This window comes from Penicillium odoratum, assembly GCF_028828045.1.
Source record: "Penicillium odoratum strain IBT 22623 chromosome Unknown utg000006l_segment0_segment0, whole genome shotgun sequence".
Lineage (NCBI taxonomy): Eukaryota > Fungi > Ascomycota > Eurotiomycetes > Eurotiales > Aspergillaceae > Penicillium > Penicillium odoratum.
This window is the reverse complement of record NW_026643148.1, coordinates 4,260,617-4,285,131: the sequence shown is the minus strand read 5'-3', so window position 1 is coordinate 4,285,131 and position 24,515 is coordinate 4,260,617. Positions and strand designations below refer to the sequence as shown.

Below are 24,515 nucleotides of genomic sequence, written 5' to 3'. Positions count from 1 at the left end.
ACTTCCGCCTTACACCTGTCGAAACTTAAAGTCAGAGCCCTACTGCCAAGATAGTGGTTGATAAATTCAATCCACCGTCATCTATAACTAAATAGCCTTTTTATTTTGGAACGATACTAAACACGTTATGACGGTATAAGTTCACGAACCCGCGGATGTTCTAGGGGATTCCGTCGATTTAGGTGGAGGTATATGGCTGCTTCGGCCTATACAAGTGCATGATACGTGCCAGAATCCTGCGGAGAGTAAATCAGCATGTCTAGCTGTGCTACTCAAATTTCGCATCATGATGAGAAAGCCCGTACCCATATCATAAGAGAGACTAAGAACTATCTAGAGGGCCCTTCTGGATTCGCTGCATGGCTTCAAAATTTAGGCTTATACGTAGCGGAGAGCTTGGCTCTCAGTTTCTTCTAACTTGTCCCCCGGTTTGTTGTTTTCGTCTGAACAGGCTCTTCTCTGTCAGAAACCTCATGTGTGTCACGCTCCAAAGAATTTAATTTGTTGGTAAGCCAAGAATACCGTTCGCTATGCTGGCCCCAAACAGCCTCAGTGCCCACCAGTGCCCGCTGGTAATACAGCCGAGCAGTATCAACCTGCCCGTTCCTCTCGCATAGAAGGCCAAAGTTCTGCAGAGTGTACAAGGCAGGAAAATGGGTGAAAGTTGAGGTCGCCCTTTAAGCCGCCTCGTAGCCTTCCAGCGCTCGTTCGTACATCGCCTCTGCCTCTTGGAGCCGGCCTTGATTCATGTAGAGATTACCAAGGTTGTTGACGGTATCCAGCGCCGATGTGTGCTCTAGTCCCCACGCTTTCTCGTAGCCTTCCAGCGCTCGTTTATACATCGCCTCTGCCTCTTGGAGCCGGCCTTGATCCATGTAGAGATTACCAAGGTTGTTGACGGTATCCAGCGTCGATGTGTGCTCTAGTCCCCACGCTTTCTCGTAGCCTTCCAGCGCTCGTTCGTACATCGCCTCTGCCTCTTGGAGCCGGCCCTGATTCATGTAGAGAGCACCGAAGTTGTTGATGGTATCCAGCGTCGATATGTGTCCTCGTCCCCACGCTTTCTCATAGCCTTCCAGCGCTCGCTTATACATCGTCTCTACCTCTTGGAGCCGGCCTTGATTCATATAGAGGTTACCAAGGTTATTGATGGTATCCAGCGTCGATGTGTGTTCTCGTCCCTGCGCCTTCTCCCTGCCTTCTAGCGCTCGTTGAAACATCGCCTCTGCCTCTTGGAGCCGGTCTTGATCCGCGTAGAGAGCACCGAGGTTGTTGATGGTTTTCAGCGTCGATGTGTGTTCTTGTCCCAAGGCCTTCTCCTTGCCTTTCAGCGCTCGTTCGTACATCGCCTCTGCCTCTTGGAGCCGGCCTTGATGCGCGTAGAGGAGACCCAAAGAATGCATAGCCTCTGCAGCCTCCTCTTTAACTTGTATATTATCTATTGTCTCCAAACATCTGTCTGCATGTGCAATAAGTCGCCGTATTAGGAGCCAGAACTCATGTTCGTCTAGCCTAGGCACACGCACCGCTACACATTTGACTGCTATCCAGGTCATACCCATGTCAAGCCCCTGGTTTAACACATTAATCATCCATGAATGAACGCAGCCGTGTACGCTATACCCTCGTGACTCCACATGCTGTAATGGGGTAGTCGCGTCAGCTTCGACAAGACCGTGGCTGCACAGTAGTCTTAAATTTTTATGAAAAGTGAGCTTATTCTCTGTCAGTGTGCTCAGCCACTCAGGCTGGTCCGGGCCGCTATCTTTCAGTAGCTCGTACCACAAGTCTTCACTAGCAAAATATGCCCATTGTCGGAGAAGCATAGCTGCAATTGGACTCTGTTGCTGAATGTGTTGGTACGAGAGATTCCAGGTTGAGTACAATGTTTGATCGTATGCCGCCAGCTGGGGCGTCTCTTTTTGCAATTGTTGCCATGATTCTCGGTATAGCTGGAGGTACTCGGTACAGCTTATAGAGACTTGCTCTAAGTATGCGCCAGCCGTTGCGAGGGCGAGAGGAAGTCCATCGAGCCGCCTCGCAAGATCAGTGGCTACGGGGTCTGCTTGATTTTAGTATTTGACATCGGGCCATATGCTCGATACGCACCTTGTCTTAAGTCTTCACGACCAGAAACAGAAGCCAGGATCTCGAGGCTATCATTTATATTCTCTAGCTTGCGTAGGTGAACAGGCTGACCTACTTTTACCATAGAGGACCTCGTGGTCGCAATAATGGCACCATGGTCGGTCTCGGGCAGGAACTTTCGAAGATCAAAAGCTTTTGTGAGATCTTTGTCGTCATCTTTATCTGTATCTGCCTCGACGTATGAAGCGTGGCGAAGGCCTTTTTCCGTATTGTTGCCGAATAACGGATTATCATAGTTATCATAGACGATTAACCAGCGATCGTTCGTCGGCTCGTCCAACCATCGTTTGACCGCCTTCACCGTTTCGTCCAAGTCTCGGTTCTCCAAAGCACTTGCAATGTATGTAAGAGACGGGTAGTGGCGTAGAATCCATTCAGCTGCGCGAGCAAAGCTCTGTTTCAGCGCTGTTTCATCTCTTGCATTTAGCCAGATAGTGGCCGAAAAGTGAGACCGATTCCTTTTGACATACGCGATTGCTAGCTGCGTCTTTCCAATACCACCCAACCCATGCACCACGGCAGTACGGCGTCCAATAGTTGTGTCGAGAATCTCTTCTACTCTCTTAAGCTGATCTTCTCGTGCAACGAATCGGGTCACTTCGGATATCTCGGACAGGTTAAGTGGAAGCTCGAAAGTGGTTGGTCTTGGACTCGGATTCCTAAGTAATACGTTAACAAACTATAAACATATATTCATGTCAATGAATGTTAGAACTGCGAGATTACCGATGCGCCTCTTCAATGGACATGTGAAAGAATAACTGCCGTGCAAAAGCGGCCGCTACTGCTGCTGCGTACCCATGCCACTGGTCATTCTTATGCGAGTCGCAATAGTCGGAGATGCCTCGAATCACCATACATGGGAATCGGTAAGGGCTCCTGCTGCCTCCATTTCGAAGCATAGTACCCCATGCTCCTGCGCCAGATCATCCCTCATCTCAGCATCCTTTACTACTAACTCCCCAGATGCTATTGTACCTCGGTGTACGGATATAAAAGAGCCATCTTCCTCATCCGTCGACGGCTCGATACGCTGCCTCGGGTCACATCCACCTTCTTCACACGATAGTCCTTGCTGACTATGTGTGTAATTTGATGGGTAGAGATGGTCATGCGCGGCGCCAGGAGACTTAAAGCGACGAAGCGCTCGACGGCTGGTTTGAATTCGCTCCATATTCTTCCAAATTGGATCATAATCCATCCGTTGGCGCCGGACAGCCACTTCCCGCGCAGCGTTAAGAAGGGCCGTTGGCGGCGGTGCGAGGAAACCTTTGCGTTCAAAGTGACCCGATTTCGCCTTTCCATGATCATGCTGTATTGCTCCAGAGTGTACACCAGTTGGTTCACTAACGACCACATGTCCTAGACGGATCATTCCATGTTCCGTTGTTGTCGGTACGCCGCCCCCAATCCCTACCAGCAGGCCATATTTGATATTTGGGAACGTCATCCTCATTGAGTAACGACAGTGGCTGCGGAGCAGTTTCCTGCCCGAGGAAGACCAGCGATGACAACGTTATGGTTGTTGATGCTGCCCAGGTTGTAAACGTTTGTGTCCCCGCTTGGTTGCGGAAGAGGTGGGTGCTCCTCGTCTAGCATCTCCATTGCCGCAATCTGTTCCACCTCTAATGGGCATATCCATCCCACCCGGTAGGAATCGCGGTCCAAACATTTCAGCGACATTTTCGGCTGCACGGTCGGTGCACCTCATCAAGGGAGATCCCAGGTGAAGGGTCGTATTCGTAGATTCCTGGTCTTCGGCGTCGATATTGTGGCAGTCATGAAGTAAAATACTGTTCAAGGTAAGTGAGGACCCCACTAAGACTCTAATGCGAGCGCAAAGCCTCGCAATTATCCACTAGCATCCGGACCAAAGGGGCGCAGCACCCAAGCGCCCCCGAAGTGCGTCCTAGGGAATCCATCAGCCAACCAGACACGAACACGAGCCAACAGACCGCGAGGATGACCAACTGCATATATCACCCCAGTCATTAACTTATTTCCCGGGCGAGCGCCTCACCCCAAAACACATAGTAGATGCAATAAATTACAACTCATTATCTCAACGACAGTGGCCTGTAGGAACTTTCCCTTGAACAGTAGTTCTTTTTGTACGATATCCAGTCATTCTAGAATAATTTGAAAATCTAATTATCTGGGAACCACAAAATATCTCTTGGGTTGAATGATGTAATTTCCGGCATCGTGATAATGTAGGAGTTTAATCCATTTAAAATTGATATATATCATTACAAATTCTTATTGAAGTTTATCGAAAAATAGTACAATATAAATAAGGAAGTGTTTGTTGATATATAGGGCTATCAAAAATAGCTTTTACGATAGTGTTTTGGGGTGCGGTGCCCGCCTGTGAAATACGTTACCCGAGTTGACTATTGGAAGCCCGCATCACATATCCGGCAGAACCGTCGTCGTAATGACCGTACTGCTAGTAATGAGTCTTCGTTCCGATACGTAAGATTACAAGTAATCCCTAACATTTTTAATATCGACACCTCGAAGTGTTTGAATATACTTTTCGATTATTGCATAGATGAATTAAACTGTCACTTTTCAAGGTATGCCCCGCACATCAGGTAGGACACAGGCTGATTTTCTCCATGATCTCGTTCACTTGCTGTACGCTTTCTTCGGAATCAAGCCAAACTGCACCAAGAATTGCTTCCACCGTGGTAGCCAATGTGCCATCTGGTACACTCCTTTCAAGGTCCAGTCTTTGGTAGATAAATATCTGTAAATCCAAAGCTCTAGCCGTAGAGGTTAACCGCCTGTTGCAGGCGTAAGTCTGAAGTAGACTTGTTCCTTGCCCTGTTTTATATTAGCCCGATGCTCATTGTGGTAGGAGTAGACATACCTGTGGTGTTGCCTTCGCGGTACCGACGACGAAGTAGCATAAGTGCAAGTACATATTGTGTCTCCTAGTAAGGCCAGCCGCTCATTTCCTGCTGATGCTGGTCAAGTCTCTTTTAAAGCCTCCTCCATCAAACCTCGGTCATGAAAATGATGCCCAATCACTTTCTCAAGTTCTGGATTGAACTCTGCCTCCATATCAAATATTAAGCCATATATGTAGGGTTCTTGGATAGGGTCTCATGATCATGACGTTGTCATGACTATTGGACAAATAGTAAATATCGATGTTATTCGTATTCTAGAGTCTCTATTACCGCGATTGACATGGTTATCGTCAATCATACATCAAGGTCAAGTATAGTGAAGCTAGGTCGACTAGAAAGCCGACTAAGATATTAAATCGAGGTGGTAACTTATAAGCGTGGGAGAAAACGCTCGTATTGCTCTGTATTTTTGCTACTGGTTAAAGCAGAATAGAAGCGAGATAAATAGATCCTCAAGTAGTATCTAATACTTTTAGCACTTTGTAGGGCGCTTGGCCTCGAGTGGCGTAATGAATGTTTCTATCAAGATCTACCTCATCGAAAGACGATTGATAGGATTGCCTTAGATTCTATAAGATTCTACACGGACGTAAGATAAATGATACGAGCTATAAACATTTAATCATTTATCTGTGGCGTCTAGTATAGTTGAGCGTTATAAGATAATGTGTTTCACAAGCGAGTGGCGCACATAAGCGAGTGGCGCACTCTCAAATACTATAGTAAATGCTATATTCAATACTTGAGTATCTCAACGGCAATTTTGATATGCTCCATGACTTGCCGATAGACATTGATACTGATTATGAGAAGCATATATCAACTTTGAGTAAATTGAACCATTATATTCCCGAAACTCCCTCTAGTCACTAAATATCACATAAAACAAATGGAGTCAAGGAAAAGTTCTATAGACTGCTCTTGTTGAGATACTGAGTTGTATTTTATCGCATTTACTATGTTGTTTGAGGCTACGCCACTCGCATGTGAATAAGTTAGAAGTGGCGGAGATTATAGCCACTCTACATGATAAGATCCTGTATCTATGCAGATTAATTAGTCCTGGAAATGGATATCACCAGTAAGATAAAGCTCTTAAAGCAGGAATCCTAGGGAGTATATCCTTTAGATCAACCTGTTAAATAAACACGGCGCAATAGTGATTGATGAGTGATAAAAAGAAGATAGCATGTGTATGGCCAGGGAAAAAGCTATGGGCTGCACCTGGTGAGCAGTGTCATAATTTGGTATGTTTACACTTACAGTCAACTGCCCTCAACAATACGGAAATAATGACATCCTTGGAAGTTAGTCCGTTGGCAAGCAATCACAGCACTTGACAACTTGACCGAGATATTTTCTATATGCCTTCTCCATCGCGCTAGTCAGGGGCCTGCAGATGCACATCTCACATAAAATTATGATCGTGGTATCCTTCGCGGGGAGACTACCGTACAACTCCCCAAACATTCCTCCTAAATCTCACATGAAGCTAACATGTATCTAAATGATAGGCTATTAGTATTCTCCGCCCTCCATCTTTCCACCCTCAAAAGCTACACAGCCACGAAGAACCCCACCTTAATCGGAATCAACGACACATTTTACACCCAGCTCCATCTCAACTACGCCTTGATAGCATGCACGGTCTTCTGCCTAAACCCTTTCATGAAAGCCCTCACAACATACTACGGAATAGCTGGCAATGCTAATCTAAATACCAGTAGTAGCTACGGCTACTGCTACGGGTATTTGTATGGGCCCGGGGGATGGAAGAATGCAGACCTGTAGGCGTCGGGGCGGTCGCGAGATTACGAAATGAAGAGATTAAAGGAGCGGCCCGGGCGCGTAACTGTAGTCAGAGAGAGGATGGATATATGTGATGCGATGGAGAGTGGGACAATTGTCTGTGAGACTGGGTCAGCACATTTGGGAGACAGCACACGCAGTGGGAGTGATGGGAGCGTGAGGATGATTATTCGGAAAGAGGTGGAGTATTCTGTTTCTGTAAGGGACTCATAGGTACTTTTCTCTATGTATATAATGTACAACCTAAGCCTACCAATACTAATAAGATACTATGATATATTGAAGGCCAGCCAGATCACTGTATATTAAAGGAGTTGATAACTACACCGTTTCAGCACAGATTTTCTTAAAGAAGCGACAAACATGCTGGAGCTGATCTTCTGCTATTGTCCCGTAGAATTTCTTCGCGCAAAATCCAAGTCAAAACTTTCCATGTTCATGTGCATGATATTGTTCACCAGTAAAAATAGTTGTTCGACGGGCATATCTCCACGTCTCTCACTCCAGAGAGGCTTCTCTTTACATCTATCCAATCATATACATGCACTCGCCTCCCATTATATCTGACCTCTTACAATAATGACGGACAACCAATGTAAAAGATAGATGAAACAAAAAATCCATGAGATTATTGATCATTTGTTAATTGACCGAATGAGTGCTGGAAGAATGATAATCCGGAAATTGGGGGCGGATTGCGGAGTTATATGGAGTCATGAACTCACTGATCTCACTCCCTTTCCACAACAAAATGGGAGAATATATGAGAATTGGGGGGAGCCCAAGAAAGCGCTGGCTTACTTCTGCCAGTATCTCTGCTGTGTTTATCTTCATTATTCTCTGGACCTATGCGAACACATGGCCCTATTCATCCGTCGGGAGGCTCTTCGGCGCCACACCCGCCACACCAGACAAGGACTGCTCATCTAGCCCTGCACCCACACCGACTGGAGCCAGATTTGAATCTGGTTTTGACATGACCAAGAGCTGGGCTCAACTCACTCCCTACAAAAGTGCTGACTGGGGCGTTCCTAAGGGTGTCCCCAAAGGAGAACGGAGTGAGCTTTCTCAAGTCCACATCTTGCATCGCCATGCTCAGCGATACCCAACTGGTATGCCGATGGATGGCCAGGTCATTCAGAAGTTCACTGAAAAGCTAAACGGGAGCATTGAGGCGACTGGACCTCTGGAATTTCTGAATGATTGGAAGTATGTCGTTGGCCTGGACGAGCTGATGAGGACGGGAGCCTCTACCGAAGCTACTTCCGGTGCCAATTTTTGGCTTCAGTATGGTAGACTGTTGTACCGTGCCACTCCTGAGAATGTTGTTGCGTGGAACGCATCCTTGAATGTTTTCCCAAACGGCACTGCCCGTCCGAAGCCCTTCTTCCGCACTACGGATCAATCTCGCATTTTGGAGAGTGCACGTTGGTGGCTCAGTAAGTTTTCAGGCCCGTATGAGAATAAATGTACTGATCTCAATGAACAGGTGGCTTCTTTGGTGACAGAGGCGCTCATGGTTCCTATGACCAATATGATCTTCTTGTTCTTCCCGAGCAGCTTTTGTTTAACAATACACTGGCTTCCTACTATTCCTGCCCAGGTGGTCCGGGTGATCAAAGCAACGGAGATGAAACGGCAAAGCCTTTTGTTGCCCGCTATCTTAAGGATGCCCGCTCTCGTCTGTCCGCTTATCTTCCTCCTGATTTTGATTTAACCACTATGGATGTCCTTGCTATGCAAACCATTTGTGTTTACGAGGAGACCAGTCTGGCTGGCTCAAAGTTCTGCTCCCTTTTCACTGAACAGGAGTGGAAGGATTTTGCCTACAGCCTGGACATCCAGTACTACGGAAACTACGGTTTCAGTTCACCCGTGGGCCGTGCTCAGGGCATTGGCTACGTCATGGAACTTGCTGCTCGTCTGGAGGAGAAGCTTATCCCCTCCAGTGATACCAGCCTCAACTCCACTTACGATAACAATGTTGAAACATTTCCTCTGGGACAACCCTTCTATATGGACATGTCTCATGACAATATCATTGTATCTGTGATGGCCGCGTTGAATCTTGAGTACTTCAAGTATTCGAGCGAGACAGGATTACCTGGGAATGTCGATCATGCCCCAGACCATACATTCAAAGTCAGCGATGCCACGCCTTTTGGCGCTCGCTTTATGACAGAAATGTGGACCTGCCCCAATGATGTCACTTTCGATTCATTGGACCCAGTCCTTTACTCCAACCCTGTTCTCGAGTCCACCAAGGACACTACCAAGTATATTCGCTTCCTGTTGAATGATTCGCCGTTACCACTGACTGGTGTGATCGGCTGCGAAGATTCTACGAACGGATTCTGTGCACTAGACAAGTTCTTGTCTGGCATACCTGAGCTTAAGAAGAGGGCTAATTACCGGGAGGCTTGCTTTGGGTATTATCTGAACCATACAGAAGCCCCCATTGATATTCCTAATAGACGTCGTCACTTTGAATGAAGCATTGTGTATTTCTTTTGTTTGCATTTTCAGCCATGTCAGGTTTCCCATCTCAAATTTATTGTATTTCTTTCATGATGTGTAGGAATTGCCTGAACTTGCCTTTAACCATTCCTTGACTACTGGTATCTTGTAGCCAGTAGCGGATCAGTCACAGATGATCCCCTTCCTCGAACCCAAATGTCCACAATTTTGGAAGCACCAGGATCACGATCCGAATCCACGACAAAATACCACCCGTAAAATGCACCAGTCACACAAGCATGGTTTGGAAAGACCTTCGCAAGCTGCCCAATCTTCAACGGGAGACGTTTCTGATCCCCAGATTCCCAAGCAACAATCCCGTGCTCCTGGCTAATCCGATCAATAATCAACCTCGAAGCCTCCACCTCCTTTCCCAAACCCCAAGAAGAAAGCACACCCCACCCAGGATAACTCCCACAAGGCTCCCTCGCCAAAGCCAGAGTCCCAGCCGCAAGAAGAGCCTCCGCCTTCTCCCTCTCCCCATCATTATAAACACTGCAAACCTCCGCAACAACCGAAAGCGCAATCTCATCCTCCAGCCTCCCCGCTCCATCCCTCGCATGCGTAGAAACCTGCTGCATATCCAAAACCGGGTAGTTCCCAGCATGTAACTCGATCCTCACCTCAGAGTCAGACTGCAGTAAACCCTTCAACTCCTCCGCCTCCACAGAAAACGAACTCGCACCCCCAGCTTCCGGAACAAGGTTATTCGAAGAAGAAACCTGCGGCGTCGCCCCAACACTAACAACCAACTCCCTGTTCGGAAGAAGATACCTCCACCGACCCAACGCATCCCTACACCCCCGAATCTCAGCAGACAAATACCCCATCGCCTCCTCAGCAGTCTTCGCCCCATAACTCAAACTGCTATGCGAATAAAGCCCCAAAAGAAAAACATACCCCTCCTTTTCCGCTTCGGCAAGCTTCTCCAGTAATCCATTCTTGTTCAGAGAAACAGGCGGAAGACCAGCACGGTGATATCCCGTGTCAACCTTCACAAAGACCGAGACAGGGAAATGGGCGATCTCAAAAAATCTCTTCAAGAAGGGCACCTGGTCCGGGTGGTCGATCATAACGGCGATACTACCTTCGCCTAGCATTGCGGCCAATTCCGCGAGGCGGGTAACATGCGAAGGGACAAGTGGGATACCATAGAGGACATTGATTTGCTGGGATTTTTTCAAGTCCAGTAGGAGTGGGACCAAAGTTTCGATTTCGAGGATTGTTGAGGCGATGAAATTGGCTGAGGGGTTTGTCTTGTCCACTTGCAGCTCGGTGAGTTCGATTGTCTGGCTGATGTTAGTGGTGGCTATATACTGTGGCGGAGATTGGGTACCTTGTGAGTTTTTACATGGGCTCGGAAAGCAACGCCTAGTTCTTTCACGGTGCGCTTCATTCGTTCGCAGTGTCGTCGGATGATAGCTACGTCAAGTACCGCGGCTGGTTTGGGTACATCGGCGAGGTCTTTGCCGATGTAGAACTTTGTTAGGTCCTCCTTTGTGGGGTAGGTAGCCATGATGAAGATTGAGCAGGTAGTCCTGGTTACGTTCTTTTTTGGATGATTGTAGAGCTTCGTAAGTATTTGTCGGCGGGGAGTTGATATACAAGGTGGGGCAAGTTTGCCGAGCGGTTGCTATCGGCCGAGCAGGTGAGGTTATCGGTGAATAGTTCAAATGGCCCCCAAAAATGTTTGAGACTTGATTTGCAATCTTCTTCTTCTGAAAATAATATAAAGAGGATCAGTCTCTGACTAATGAGATCTAGCTTAGCAAGGATAGATAAGGGTACGACTACAGAAGATTCTACAAAGGTCATGAATCAATTGTCACAGAATCAAAGTGGTATTGTTTGGGTAAGCAGAATATAACCTCCGATTGCGCCTGAATATCTGAAAAACCCCAGCCCAGGGAATGCAAAGAAGCTATGCAGGGTCTATGGGGACTGGCATTACGCCACATGCCAAATTACACTTAGAACACAAGATCTTTCAACTGGGACAAAAGGAAAAAGGAAAAAAATCGAGAGAACAAATAAGTAGAGGCCAGGTATATGGTAATAGAAAAGAGAAAACACCAACGCCACCCATACGTATGCGCTTTTTTATTTTAAATGCGTGAAACCCCCGGCTATACCTGAGATGGACTCAGACTCGATCTAGAGCGCTGAGAAAGAGATCGGCGACCGCGACTGGACGGTGCTCGATCCGTTGTAGGAGCGTGTTCGAAGAAGGGGGTGAGATCTGGGTTTTGGCTGGGTGGTGTCTTGGAATTGGCGGAGTATTCGCTAAAGACGCGGTCATCGGCGGCTGTATCGGGGTGGACTTCGATACCCCGCTGATTATCCAATGCGCTAGGCGTGCCCATAATGGGGAATGTCATGGAGTCGGCATCGTCATGGCCTCGTTCGATAGGAGACCATCCGGCGATACTGCCGGCCACGATACCGGCCATGGCAGCGGCGGGTCCAAAAGTTGAATTAGATCGGGAGCGAGTGTTCCGTCGGGAGCGAGACTCCGGGGTCGCGGGCAGAGCAGGCGGGCTTCCGTTATCGTCACCAGTTGGTGTGGGAGGAACGGAAGATTCCCGAGACCGAGATCCACTTCGGGATCGAGGCAGGAATTCCTGGGGATGCTGTAGCTTATGACGAATGTGTCTCAAGCGACCACCACGAACAGTCTTGATGAAGGCAAGCTGATCGCGGATCTCCTCCAAAGCCGGGTTCCACTCGTATCGCCGATCTTCATCGGAAACAACAAGCTCAGGACCAGTCTTCTTGCGATGCCAGAATTGTGGGACGAGCTTGCTGGCGAACGAGTCAGGGATAAGGCGAATTATCACTGCAATAGGCAATGAAATAGCACCGAGAACCAAGCTGACGGCCCACTGGCTTCCTTGGTCGAGACGCTTGACGGAGAAGGCTTGCCCACCGACAAAAATGATCAAGACTTGACCCCCAATGATAATAGTTTGGATGCCGATGAACCATTTGTTGCGCCAAATTCCTTCCATGATGTTGAGTTTATTGTCAATGCGGCGAGAGTTGTACTGGTTGAAGATTTGCATGAAGACGAAAGTGTTAAACACCACAGTCTGCATGATGTCCGCATCCCAGGAGGAAAAGATGGATTGTCCGGCAAAATTCAGTACGAAAGTCACCACCAATTGGTAGATCGCTTGTCCAATGATCATCTTCCACATGGTGACAGTAATAAGCGGAGACGATTTCGACTCCGGTCTGCGGTCAAGAACGTATGGCGATGGGGGATCCGTTGCAAGTGCAAGGGCAGCAAAGGTGTCCATGATGAGGTTGACCCACAACAGTTGGACCGCACTGAGAACCGAGTCCTCTGAACTGCTGGCAACTGCAGAAACGAATGTAAGAACGACAGCGGTGATGTTGACAGTGATTTGGAACTAGATCTAGTTAGTCACCGATTAATGTAATCATCTTGGGCATACATACCTGAAGGAACTTCTTCACCGCATCACTAACTGTGCGACCCCAAGCCATAGCCTTGACAATGGACGCAAAGTTGTCATCCATCAGGATAATATCCGACGCCTCCTTTGCAACTTCTGTACCCGTAATACCCATCGCAAAACCAACATCAGCGTTTTTGAGAGCTTGAGCATCATTGGTACCATCTCCAGTCACAGCGACAGTCTCGCCCAGCTTCTTCAGTGCGTTCACGAGAGTCTTCTTGTCGTCAGGGCTGGACCGTGCAAGAACCTGCAACCTCGGGATGATTTGGTTCATTTGCTTCGAGCTCAATTTACGGAATTGAGGGCCTTCAATGGCAATACCACCGGGTGTGTAAATACCGCATTCCTGAGCAATGGCTTTGGCCGTGTTAATGTTATCACCAGTAACCATACGAACGAAGACACCAGCACGCTGACAGGTGTGAACAGCTTCTGCAACACCAGCCCGCACCGGATCCTGAATACCGAACAGACCGAATATGGACATGTCCTTGAAAATGGACTCAAACACTGCCATATTGCGATCGTTCTCCTGAGTCGCGGCTCCGCGAGGGGGCCACTGCTCATAGTCCCGGTAGACAAGAGCGATGCAGCGCAATGAGCGAGATGTGTAGTTTGTCATGATCGTATCCAATGTGTTACGGTTCTCCTCAGTGATGGGTACCTCGGACAACTCGGCAGTGGGATCACGGATAATCCGGGTCGACTTGGCCATAAGAATTTCCGCGGCGCCCTTGACCAACATTCGATATTTGCCGTTCTCAAGCTTAACAACAACGGCCATGCATTTGCGGGCTGAGTCAAAAGGAAACATTTGTGTAAGCTTCGCACTAGCCCGAGCCTCGGCAGGGGGTCCCATCCCAAGATGTTCGCGCGCAAAAGACAATAGTGCAGTTTCAGTCTTAGATCCAATAAACTGTTTGACACCATCCTGCTCTCCTTCGAAGGCGGTCGAGTTCAAAACAATATGTTTGAGAAGAAGGTCCTTGACGGATGGCGAGAGGGTTGCGATGAATTCCGCAGCGGAAACATCACCAGATCGTTCACTGGCCGGGCCTGTGGATTTATCACCAAATCGGGATGTAGTGCCCAGAGTGGCCGCAACAGCGGACATTTTATTTTCAGTGAGAGTACCGGTTTTATCAGAGCAGATAGTCGTGGCATTTCCCATGGTCTCGCAAGCCTTAAGGAAACGAACCAAATTGTTATCTTTAATCATCCTTGTCGTCGCAAAAGCGAGAGCGAGTGTGACCGCCAGCGGTAAACCCTCGGGAACTGCAACAACGACAATGGTCACGGCAACGATGAAAATCTGGAGGAAGTCCTGGCCCTTCACATCGGCACCGCCTTCAATGTTCTTTAGTCGAACGAGAAACTTGATGAAAAGCACGATAAACAACAGCAATCCAGATGCTAGACCCAGTTTGGCAATGTACTCGGCCAGCTTGTTGAGCTTGGTTTGCAGTGGAGTCGTTTCTCCTTCTTCCTGGAGGGACACCATTGTTCGGCCATGGGTGGAATTCACACCTGTCGCGGTGACCAAGAATGTGCCCACACCCTCGGAGACCTTTGCACCGGAGATAATAAATGGATCCATTTTCCGAAGATCTTCGTGCTGCTCAATCGCCCGGTAGACTTCAGCACCGGGAGTTTTCCGCAGGAGGTCCGACTCGCCAGTAGCCGAGGATTCGTCACACTTAACATCGTGACCATCAATCAAAATACCGTCTACGGGGACCATGTCGCCCGCCTCCAGATACATGACATCTCCAACGACGAGATCATGGATCGAGATTTCAACTGTTTTCCCAGACCGAATAACCTTCACCAGGCGGTTTTCCTTTTTCTTGTTGAGCTTCGCAAACTGTCTTTCTTTCTGCCAGTCATTGGCCGCGCCAACCACGACGACAATGATAATAGCGATCAGAATTGCCAGACCCTCTACCCATTCCACGCCTGGTTCTCCATCCGTGGGGTGCAGGGATTGTGGGATACCGACAGCCAGAGAGATAATGGCGGCGATCGTCAGCAGGATCAACACCTTGTCGTTGTAGGCAATCCAAGCCAATTCCCAAATGGTCTTCAATTTCCTCTCTGGTAATATATTAGTTCCGAATACCCGTCGACGATCTCCGAATGACTGGTCTGATTCCGTGACAATTGTATCTGTGCCAGCCGCGGGCACTGTCGAGGGGACTATCGGGGATGATGTCTTCGTCGCAGGACCGGATGTGGTTACATCCTCGAAAGCCACAGCTCCGTCCAGTGTCGTCTCATCCACGCTCAGACCACTCTGCACATCAGTGCGCAACCCCTTTTCCAAGCCGCGAATTCCACCAAGAGCACGGAATGCAGCGAAACTTTTGGGGTTGAGTAGTTTATTCAACTGGCCCGGAGAAAAGGCAAATTTATTATTTTCCACCTGGAACTCATCTTCACGACCTGGATCCGGAGTAAGCGCATCCTGGTCGTCGATATTATGATTATTCTTCGTAAGATCCGATCGCGAGCCTTGAGATGTGGGCACAAAGGTATCTCCGCCATAGGTGCTTAATGACTGGCCCGTATCCTCCGACTCCAACGAGTTGCCGCGAGACCGTGTTCCAGGTACGGCCAGGAAGTTGGAATGGACCTCGGGGGCCTTGGACTTTGGTGATGAGACATTATGGGGTGAAGTTGGCCGGTCCTCTCGTTCGCGATCTCGGCCTTCTGACGAGGCATTGGAGCGGATGGACGCGCTGTATCGCAGGTCTGTCGGGGAGGCATTACTGGAAGGGCTTAGAGCGTTCGTGTCCGACTCGACAGTATCGGTGCAGATTCTTAGCGAAGGTTGAGGAGGACTGGAAAGAAGTTGGAGCGGAGGTTCTTCAGAGTTCACCGCGGAGGTATCGATGGTGATTGTAGGTGCTCGTTCTCTGCGCAGGGGTGTCGCGCCTTGCTGTGTAAGCTCGTCATTTCGAATGGGCTCAGACATGGTGATAGTCAAAACGGATCACCGTTTAGACGAGCGGCACCTTGACAGCAAGCCTTTGCATGGATGGGTGGATCAAATCCGAGAATGTATGTTGCGCTTGTAACTCAAGTCGAGCTTGAATGGTCACAGAGCTTCAGGGGAGATGTAGCTTCCATGGGCCCAGAATTCAATCAAGATCCAAAGTGGTGAGATCACTGGAAGTTATGACAGGGGGAAAAGAGGGTAGAAAGGGAGATCCAAAAGCAGGAGGGTTAGGCGCCACAGAACAAACAATCAGACCAAGAAGCCCCCTTTAGATCCACACGGGTCTCGACTTCCAATAATTGTTTTGGGTTTTTTGTTTTCCTCTTTCCGTACCCGCTTGATGTATCCACTTCTTAGCACAGCCCCCAAGAATGAGATTATCAAGATAAAGCACCTATCGACCATCTATCGAATGATGCGCTTGTTCATGGAACACTAGGTGACACTAATCAAGGTGGGAGTGAAAGCCCACAATGGATCGGAAAACCGGCGGAGTAAAAGGGAGGCAAATACGCCAATTTTTGCACTGCCTCTTCGCCAAGACAATCGCCCCGGGACCGGGACTGCGGAGGTCCAGAGGCAGGAGAGCGAATAGGGGCTCTCGATTTGTTCTTGTTTCCCCATGCTTGACCGTTGGTTGGTGATGACGTCTCCAAGATTCATTGGGTCCACTTGGCACTTTTCACCCAATTCGAAGCTTGATCGGGTTTATCATGCGTCGAATTATGCATGATTCACGTTTACCCAATGTAACAATCTTTTATCGTTATCAAACGAACTATAGCTTCCCTAGCAATATATCTGGACCCAGCAAGGGCGTACATCCAGACTCCACCTGATATAGTAGACCTCATGGTGACATCTTGAACAGCTTTATCTGACTGTACCACTCGGATTATTCTGAAATTGATTCCGCACTCGATCCCTAAATAGACAATACCTAAGACATGAGATTATACGAGTAAGAGTAAGCACATGAGTCATACCACAGATATAAATCAAACTCAAAGTACTCGAAATCGTCATCTATCTCATATTGACCTTGACCTTGACCTTGACCAGTTCACATTTCATTCCAAAATGAATCCAATCACCGAATATGGCTTCACAGCCGTCCCCGCCTCGGCCGAAGCCCTTCTAAACTCAACGCCAGAATACCCACGTCTCCACGCCAACCCACCCCCAATCCCCGTCACCGAAACCCCCATCCCCACCACTCCTCTGGCCCAGCGTATCAACAGCTACGCCAAAGCCCATCTTCCCGAGCCAACCTACAACCATTCTCTCCGCGTATACCACTACGGCCTCGCCATCAAGAAACACCGCCTCTCCTTCTCCGACTGGGCCTTCTCGGACGAAACATACTTTCTCGCCTGCGTGCTGCACGACATCGGTACAACCGAAACTAACCTCCACGCCACACATCTGAGCTTTGAGTTTTTTGGCGGGTTCCTGGCGCTGCGGCTACTCCAAGAGCAAGGTGGGTCCGCGCCTCGAGAGCAGGCGGAGTCTGTGGCGGAGGCTATCATCCGGCATCAGGATCTGTGCCAGGTTGGAAAGATAACTGCCGTGGGACAGCTACTACAACTTGCGACAATCTTTGGTAAGTCACATTTCAAAGTTTGGAACACATGTCCTTATCCTTATCCGGCAAGTTGAAGAAACACCGAGAAGTATTGCACTGCCACTCTTGGTACTTTCTTGGTATTTCCTTGGTCTTTTGGGGTAATCTCTTCGTACCGTTAGCCGACGGTTCATGTTGCGGCGCTAGGATTTTATCCTTTTACAGTACCAACTTGAATTTTTCTCTTTTTCTCTCTGTCACTCAGGGTTTTAGAGGTTTTTTCTTTCGGAGTGGAGCGATTGACTGATCGTCTTTCGTACAGATAACACCGGCACATATGCCGATCTTGTCCATCCAGATACCATCAAGGACGTTTCTGCACATTTCCCGCGTCACCACTGGAGCGGTTGCTTCGCCGCGACCATCCGTCGGGAAAACGGACTTAAGCCGTGGGCGCATACGACGGCGCTAGGGGAGGAGGCTTTTCCCGCCAAGGTGTTGGGAAATACTTTGATGGAGCCATATGAGTGATTTGATTGAGCAACACAATATTGACCTGGTGACGATCTTCGGAACGGAACTTGAGTTGAAGAGTAACAATACTGACGAGTCACAAAATTCAAACGAATGCGATACAGCGAAATTCATAAACATTCCATATCCATTCTACCAATTAAGATAGGTTATTTATCTTCTTTATTACTTCGCCACTTGTCAAGTTTACGTGTTTTCACATGTTTTGAGATACTTATTAGTGGTGAATGTAATGTGGATATTTATATGGGACTTTGGGTTTCACCGCCAAAATGGCAAAGTCCATCAACTCTAACCTTTATCTCGTAATATTTGTATGGAAATTTTACAAATATTGAAGCACTAAAACTTCAAATCATAATGATTCTATAGAATTTTATGACTCGGAATTTTGATTGAAATTCTGGATGTGGAAAGATTCGAGGTTAAAGTTGAAGATGACAAGAAAAATCTGAGGGTTGACTTCCCAAAGAAAAGAAAAAAAACCACAAGTTCTATCCTTCAGATTCTTTTTCAGGAATTTATGACAAATTTTAAAACATGAGCAGGTTCTGGCTCATCAGTTGAAGTTGCTCTTCCATCTGGTCAAGTGCTACAGTAGAGCTCTCAGGATGCGCAGAGGTTTTTTGAGTGACATTGACGGGGATGTCTTTGTCCCATCGAGAATAAAGATCATCCGGCAGCATCTTCCTTCTCTTAATCTTGATGATCACTAGTTTTTCTTTTAGAGGATCGTATCGAATGGTTGAACTCCCACTCCAATTTCTTGTCACCTGTAGAATGCGATTGATGAGTGCAACCAGTTTCCTGATATCAACCTGGTGGTCTTGTTCCCAGAGCTTCAGCGCATCGGCGACATCTTCCGCTTTTGGAGAATATTCCACGGTTATGGTAGGCGCAGACGAGGCTCGGTATCTGGGAAACCCAGAGCTGCACCGCGACTGCCTTTAGCTCTAGAGGCTTGTGGAAAACCCGAGTTTTGATCTTTAGGGTTGATTCTCGTGGTACTACATGACCTTCCTTCTTAATGGCCAGTTTAGACTTGATCATGGAGGGCTGGATCGAGGACTGAGTTTACGGCGCAAGGGATAAAGACTTGAGAGCATTTGTAAGATCATCCCCTATTGATGTATTTTTCAAGCCAGGGTTCGAATCTCCAACATATCCGTCTGTCTCATGGCGAATAAGAATATTCAAACCACCGAGTTGGTACGAAATGATACGGTGGTGCCCAGCACCATCTTTGAGCTGGCTGATGGTATATGAATTTTCGAATTCGTGCCCAAAGCCCCGGAATTCGCCTGAGCCAATAACTTCGAAGGTGGCGGTCTCATCACGGCAGAAGATTGCAGTCTGAGCGGCCATATCCACTGGGATAGTGAATGAATCGAGATTGACTCTGCTCAGAGTGGGGTTGACAAAGGACAGAAGTTTACGAATATTGTTTCGGTCTGCCACGACATCCATCGAGTTGATGTCAAACGAGGGATTTTCAATGTAAAGGGAGCGGAATAGCGGCTCCAGAGGATTATCAGGATAACGAGCAGCATTTTGAGCGATATGAAAAGGCCACTATCTTTCTTCACCCGTCGGGGCCCTTGTGGAGGAGATCACCGAGCTGGACTGCCAGGGACAGCGATGGTTGGCGTGGAGGCTTCGATCCAATTGTAGGAAGCCAGGTGCTTCACATTAGTAAATGATTGCTTCTGCTGGAGCTGAAGATTCGAGGCCAAGGCGGGAAATTTCTACGTGCTCCGCGGAGACTGTTTTGAAGTTGACATTTGATAGATATGGTAGCTTGAGAATAGAATGTGACACGATCATGAAAACAGCAGAAGCTCAATTTTCATTGAACGAGAGTACAATGAGTGAAGAGAGGAGAAGAGAACATGAAGAAGAGAAGGAGACCAATCTATAGAAAATCCCCCTGATATAGGCCCGTATTCTAGCAAGGCAATCAGATAAGCAATAACAAATAAGCAATAACAAATAAGCAATAAAGCAATCAACTAAATAAAAAATTAAGAAAGTGGAAAACGCCAAACGCGAAACGGTAAAGGGTTAAAGGTGTAATTCTTCACATAGGAGATATGGATAGCATTTAACAAGTTTACTTCGTCTTGAAGAGGAGTAGGGTCTATCATAAGCCATAGAATTATGAACTTAAGCGCAATAGAAAGCAACTTAGTATTATAAGTAATATGACAGGGCCTAGCGATGCGGATTCCTTTATGGAAATATAATGGTCTGGAGGCAAAGAAATGCACGTTGATAGCTGGCTTGAGAGTGTCGAAGAGCTCGGGGATCCAGATATACCTTAACGTTAATCAATATACTCATGGAAACAGTCTAGGCTTACCTAGTCCTGAAGGTCTGGAGAATGACTGTCCTGGACCATTACATACAGAATTACGGAATGGGACAGAGGCACGCACATATCAGCAGAGCTTGAAAAATGAGGTGTCTATAGTGAAGGAGGGTTGGTGTTCGATATAGACTCCTGTGTTGCTTCTCTCTTCCATTCATCTCTTCTCTAATGTCTCTATGTAGTAGCTTTAATCTTCTCGCTAAATGGTCCTCTTGCCCTGTGATCAAAGTATTACTCAAAGTTCCTGGTAGGTTAAAATTAATTTGGGCAGCATATAAATTGGTTAATGCGCCCAATGGACTGTAGTTATGGCAAATTGCAGTTATTGGTGCATTGTAATTCTAAATCCCGCACGTGAATAAATCCGGCCCACTGATTTCCAAACCCAGGGTTACGATCCGACCCTTCAAATGTTGCTTGCCACCTGGGCTGCTATTGTACACATGATTACAGTCCCACAATTCACTTACGTGGCTCGAACACAGCCTCATCATTATCTGGTGCAGTCACCCGCCAGATGCCCAATGTCTGCCCATTGTCGTAAACCCGATCTTCCTTCGGGTCGGTGAGGACCATAGCCTTGCTGGACAAGGCCAGGGCGTCCATAAGCTCAGCCATACGCTTTGACTCGGTAAAGCTGCGGGTCAGGTGCGGGGTGCTGGCGACCCAGATGGCCACATTCATGCATTGTGTGAGCAGGAAGGGCTTTTCGAGTGAATGGCTGGCGTAGTAGAGAGCGTTATGGTAATCCAGAATTAGATCTGGGAGGTAGGTTCGGCGAATGTATTCGTAATCGCTTTCCTCTTCCGCTGTCATGGTATTAGCAGGGTACACACATTATCGGAGAAAAAGACATACCGTCAGTGGCTGTGACAAGCCATTCCTCTACAACCAAGCCCACATTTGTTTCCACTTCCTCAAGCAAGGACGCAAGATCAAGTAGAGAATCCTTGACCGTGCCTGAATCCCGTCGACGCTTGGTCCTAAATTGCGGTTAGATCGTATCGAAGACCAGATTGAATGCACTTACTTGGAGATTTGGTCGTAAGCAAGAGCAAACTGCTCCAGCGCGTTAAATCCAAGGGCAAGAGTTTCAAGGTTGTACATGCGGGTGGCTTTTTGGTAAGCACCGCTGTCTTGACTTAAAATCCCATTGCTGCTAGAGAGGCTCCGGCGATGGAGGCTATTTCTCTTGGACTTGGATGGACTAGTTGGCGCAGAATCATCTTGAATCAGGTGATCAAGGACAGGAAATTCAAAGATGTCTAAACCAAAGGTTTCTTGTGACACATGTGACAGATTCATCCGATGGCTCAACTCCCGAGCCGCAGCAAGTTTACCAGCAACTACACATGTTAGTATCAAGGCAAAAGTAGAGGGCGAATAAACCTACCAAAGAATTTGCGGTAGAGCCAAGCTCCAAGCTTGCAGATTTTAGCCCATTGGCCACCTGCAGAGCGAAGCCATTCCAAACTGCGGATCATCTTCTCATCCTCATCTGCAATAGAAGTACCGATCAAGTCCTTCTTTGGCGGCATCAAGACTCGGGTGCCGTCCGGTCGCCGCACTACTCGAGAGTATCCAGTAACACCGCTGGAATGTTCAATTGAAGAAACACCAGCAGTAAGCCACGACCATTGAGTATCGAGAACAGCGTCGATATCAATTCCATGCTTTTTCATGTGCCGAATCTGCTGTTTTCGGTCATGCGGATCGGTGACCTCAATCAAAATCCTTGAGAAAACATTGTGACACATGTCTGTCGGAAGGAGCGAAGCATAAAGTGGAATAAGATCATATAGACCCCTCTCTTCCAGATTGGAAATGTATCCTGCCACCATAACGGAAGCAGTCTCATGGTATTGGGTGTCGACAGAAGCATAGCCAATGGATTTGACAACCAGATAAACGTGCGCGGCCATTCTCAAGGCCTCGTCGTTATCTGCAGCGATGAGGAACGATTCCTCTACTTCTAAGCCATTGACAGCTGGAACTATAGAGGACGCCCCATAGTGGCTGATGTTGATCTGTGAGACCGCCTTGGCGAATAATGAAAAGTAGGAGTCGTAGCCCTTGCTGAGAATCGCAGCCTGGAGATTGCGGAAGGGATTGCGTGCCTCGAGACCGACCCGCTCGTTGCCCCGTAGGTATTCAATGAACTTCCGTAGGTCGGCATGACCAGCTGGCTCAGGTTTGAATGTGACAGGGGTTGTAGGAGAGTGGCTGAGCTTGTGCTTGAACTGGTTACAGAAACCACGGTAGCGTGAAAGGACAACCTTGTTGAAGTACACGTAAAGGAAATCGTCCCAGGTGCCGCAGGCCAAGTTTGCGGGCTCTGATTCACCACAGAGCAAGGCATAAACGGCCCGCTGGAACTCATCGGTATTCGGGTTGCGCGTCAGAGCAGAGCAAGCAGCACGCCATGAGTCGTGGGAGTTGCTATTCATCAATCGGGTCATTCCATCGTCAACAGGCGTCCGCGTTTTGGCAGTGTTTGAGTCAACGCTGGAACCACATAGACTGACAGCCCTCCAGCCCTCAAGACGGCTCTGTGCCCATTCCCGAATCTTGGTCCAATTCTCACCCTGTCTGAGCATCTTCCAGCAAGTCATCCATGTGGCTCGCTCAAAGAACTCATCTTGGGGTTGAAGGTCGTGCTTCTGGCGGGTAAGAGCATCCGGGTCAAGCTGCGTTACCAAGGGCTGTTGCCGGTCGTTGCTCAATAGAGAGCGTGTGATACTCGGGTCGTTCGGCTCCAATGGTTGCGGCCAAGCACGCAGTCGCTTGTGTCCCTTGATAGCTTCCTTCGTGAACAACCATCCATGAGCCCACAGACCCTGGCCTCTTTCCGCCTGTGCTTCCATGTCGGCGATCAAAACGTCCAGATCCTGGGGTCCTGTCTTTGCCGTCTCCTCCAGCCATCGCATTGAAAGAACACACTCCAGAGCATACTGATCAGCATTAAGAAATTGCTCCCAGATTTCACGATCTGACGAGTATCTGTGTAGGTTCTGGAATGCTGTTCGTTGTCCGTCTGTGTAGCTTGCGCGACTGGCCGGGTCGTCGATACTGATGAGATTGAGAAGCAGGCGCCAGGTGTCAGCCTCGTACTGCAAGCGGGCCACGTCCTCCTCATCTCTCGCCTCGTTCGCACCACTCTGGCGGTATCCCGCCTTTGCGCGCTTCAGTGTTTGCTGTTTGACGAGGTCCTGGATTCCATTTTGTGCAAGCTCCCGGTAGCTTTCGACTAGCGTGAACGCTGCTTGGATACTCTCAAATTCGTCGGTTGTATTCTTTCGCTTAAATTGATCCAGCTTGTCGGCATAGGCCTCGATTTGACGGGTTACACGGTCGGCGGTGCGGCGGAGTGGGTGAAGAGCTTCCTGTGCGCCTGCAGCGGTGAACAGCTTCGGCGAGTCTAATTCATGAGCTAAAGACCATTCCAAGTAGGAAGAGAAACAAGAAGCGGAAGTCTTTCCACTACAACATACCTTGAGATCTACCTGACAAGCCCGTCATAGATTTCAGACTGGGCTCCAAAACTGGGAAGCCGGATCCTCCCTCCGAAGCATCGCCATTGGTATGGTCCATCTCCTCGTCCATCTCATCCTGTTCCATTTCTTCCTTGGTACCATCCTCTAGTTGTTGTTCATCTTCAAAGGCGTCATCTTCCTCCATGCGATCCTCGCCGTCCTCGTCGATATTGATAATTTCCGAGGTCTTGGGCGCCGGCGGAACCTGGTCAAAATGTTAATGGAAGAAAAAGACAGATTGGATTGAAACGAACCTGCGACCTCAATGTGCGAGAAGACCTTGTGAGGGGAGCCATGATGTGTTAGCTCCTGTTGTTGATGGAAGAGAAAAGGGCAGTGGATGTTTGTCTCTTTTGGCTGGAGGGCGCGTTCAACCCAAAGTAGTTTAGCTTAGTCGGCACGGGATTTAGTATTTAAACTGAACAAATTTTTTTTCTTTCCTCTTCTTTTTCTTTTTTCCACAAATGTCTATAGGCTTTCATTAGAGTCTCGGAACGAATCCATTCAATGTTTGTTCAGGTCCTTGAGGCCTCTCTGCGTGCTCAAGATTGTCTTAGAAAAACTGCCTGTCCTTACAAATAGTCTAGTTTCCTCTGATGGGAGCTTAGCTTGAAGGGGCTGGTACATGCCAATGCCAATACCAT

General features: G+C 48.1%; 9 protein-coding genes across 9 annotated transcripts; 2 read left to right on the top strand and 7 right to left on the bottom strand.

The window, feature by feature from the left end:
• Positions 1 to 677: 677 nt before the first annotated feature.
• Positions 678 to 3,604, bottom strand: N7520_009986 (Disease resistance protein; the record flags this gene model as incomplete). The annotated part of the gene is made up of 4 exons (XM_057143920.1): positions 678 to 2,062; positions 2,110 to 2,807; positions 2,875 to 2,954; positions 3,008 to 3,604. 4 exons carry the CDS (start codon positions 3,602 to 3,604, stop codon positions 678 to 680), a joined length of 2,760 nt encoding a protein of 919 aa, XP_056993208.1.
• Positions 3,601 to 3,831, bottom strand: N7520_009985 (uncharacterized protein; the record flags this gene model as incomplete). The annotated part of the gene is made up of 1 exon (XM_057143919.1): positions 3,601 to 3,831. The coding sequence occupies one exon, from the start codon at positions 3,829 to 3,831 to the stop codon at positions 3,601 to 3,603; it is 231 nt and encodes a 76-aa protein (XP_056993207.1).
• Positions 3,832 to 4,741: 910 nt separating this feature from the next.
• Positions 4,742 to 5,063, bottom strand: N7520_009984 (uncharacterized protein; the record flags this gene model as incomplete). Its single annotated transcript, XM_057143918.1, has 2 exons — positions 4,742 to 4,977; positions 5,024 to 5,063. The coding sequence occupies 2 exons, from the start codon at positions 5,061 to 5,063 to the stop codon at positions 4,742 to 4,744; spliced, it is 276 nt and encodes a 91-aa protein (XP_056993206.1).
• A 2,563-nt stretch (positions 5,064 to 7,626) lies between these two features.
• Positions 7,627 to 9,368, top strand: N7520_009983 (histidine phosphatase family protein; the record flags this gene model as incomplete). Its single annotated transcript, XM_057143917.1, has 2 exons — positions 7,627 to 8,314; positions 8,365 to 9,368. The coding sequence occupies 2 exons, from the start codon at positions 7,627 to 7,629 to the stop codon at positions 9,366 to 9,368; spliced, it is 1,692 nt and encodes a 563-aa protein (XP_056993205.1).
• Positions 9,369 to 9,487: 119 nt separating this feature from the next.
• On the bottom strand, positions 9,488 to 10,908 carry N7520_009982 (uncharacterized protein; the record flags this gene model as incomplete). Its single annotated transcript, XM_057143916.1, has 2 exons — positions 9,488 to 10,681; positions 10,729 to 10,908. 2 exons carry the CDS (start codon positions 10,906 to 10,908, stop codon positions 9,488 to 9,490), a joined length of 1,374 nt encoding a protein of 457 aa, XP_056993204.1.
• A 610-nt stretch (positions 10,909 to 11,518) lies between these two features.
• Positions 11,519 to 15,848, bottom strand: pmcA (putative P-type calcium ATPase; the record flags this gene model as incomplete). The annotated part of the gene is made up of 2 exons (XM_057143915.1): positions 11,519 to 12,805; positions 12,855 to 15,848. The coding sequence occupies 2 exons, from the start codon at positions 15,846 to 15,848 to the stop codon at positions 11,519 to 11,521; spliced, it is 4,281 nt and encodes a 1,426-aa protein (XP_056993203.1).
• Positions 15,849 to 16,952: 1,104 nt separating this feature from the next.
• On the top strand, positions 16,953 to 17,967 carry N7520_009980 (putative urea hydro-lyase/cyanamide hydratase; the record flags this gene model as incomplete). The annotated part of the gene is made up of 2 exons (XM_057143914.1): positions 16,953 to 17,475; positions 17,759 to 17,967. 2 exons carry the CDS (start codon positions 16,953 to 16,955, stop codon positions 17,965 to 17,967), a joined length of 732 nt encoding a protein of 243 aa, XP_056993202.1.
• Positions 17,968 to 18,503: 536 nt separating this feature from the next.
• N7520_009979 (uncharacterized protein) lies at positions 18,504 to 19,437 on the bottom strand (the record flags this gene model as incomplete). The annotated part of the gene is made up of 2 exons (XM_057143913.1): positions 18,504 to 18,885; positions 19,049 to 19,437. The coding sequence occupies 2 exons, from the start codon at positions 19,435 to 19,437 to the stop codon at positions 18,504 to 18,506; spliced, it is 771 nt and encodes a 256-aa protein (XP_056993201.1).
• A 1,307-nt stretch (positions 19,438 to 20,744) lies between these two features.
• N7520_009978 (nucleoporin Nup84/Nup107 family protein) lies at positions 20,745 to 24,167 on the bottom strand (the record flags this gene model as incomplete). The annotated part of the gene is made up of 7 exons (XM_057143912.1): positions 20,745 to 20,770; positions 20,809 to 21,147; positions 21,197 to 21,321; positions 21,369 to 21,684; positions 21,732 to 23,756; positions 23,830 to 24,076; positions 24,126 to 24,167. The coding sequence occupies 7 exons, from the start codon at positions 24,165 to 24,167 to the stop codon at positions 20,745 to 20,747; spliced, it is 3,120 nt and encodes a 1,039-aa protein (XP_056993200.1).
• Between the last annotated feature and the right edge of the window lie 348 nt (positions 24,168 to 24,515).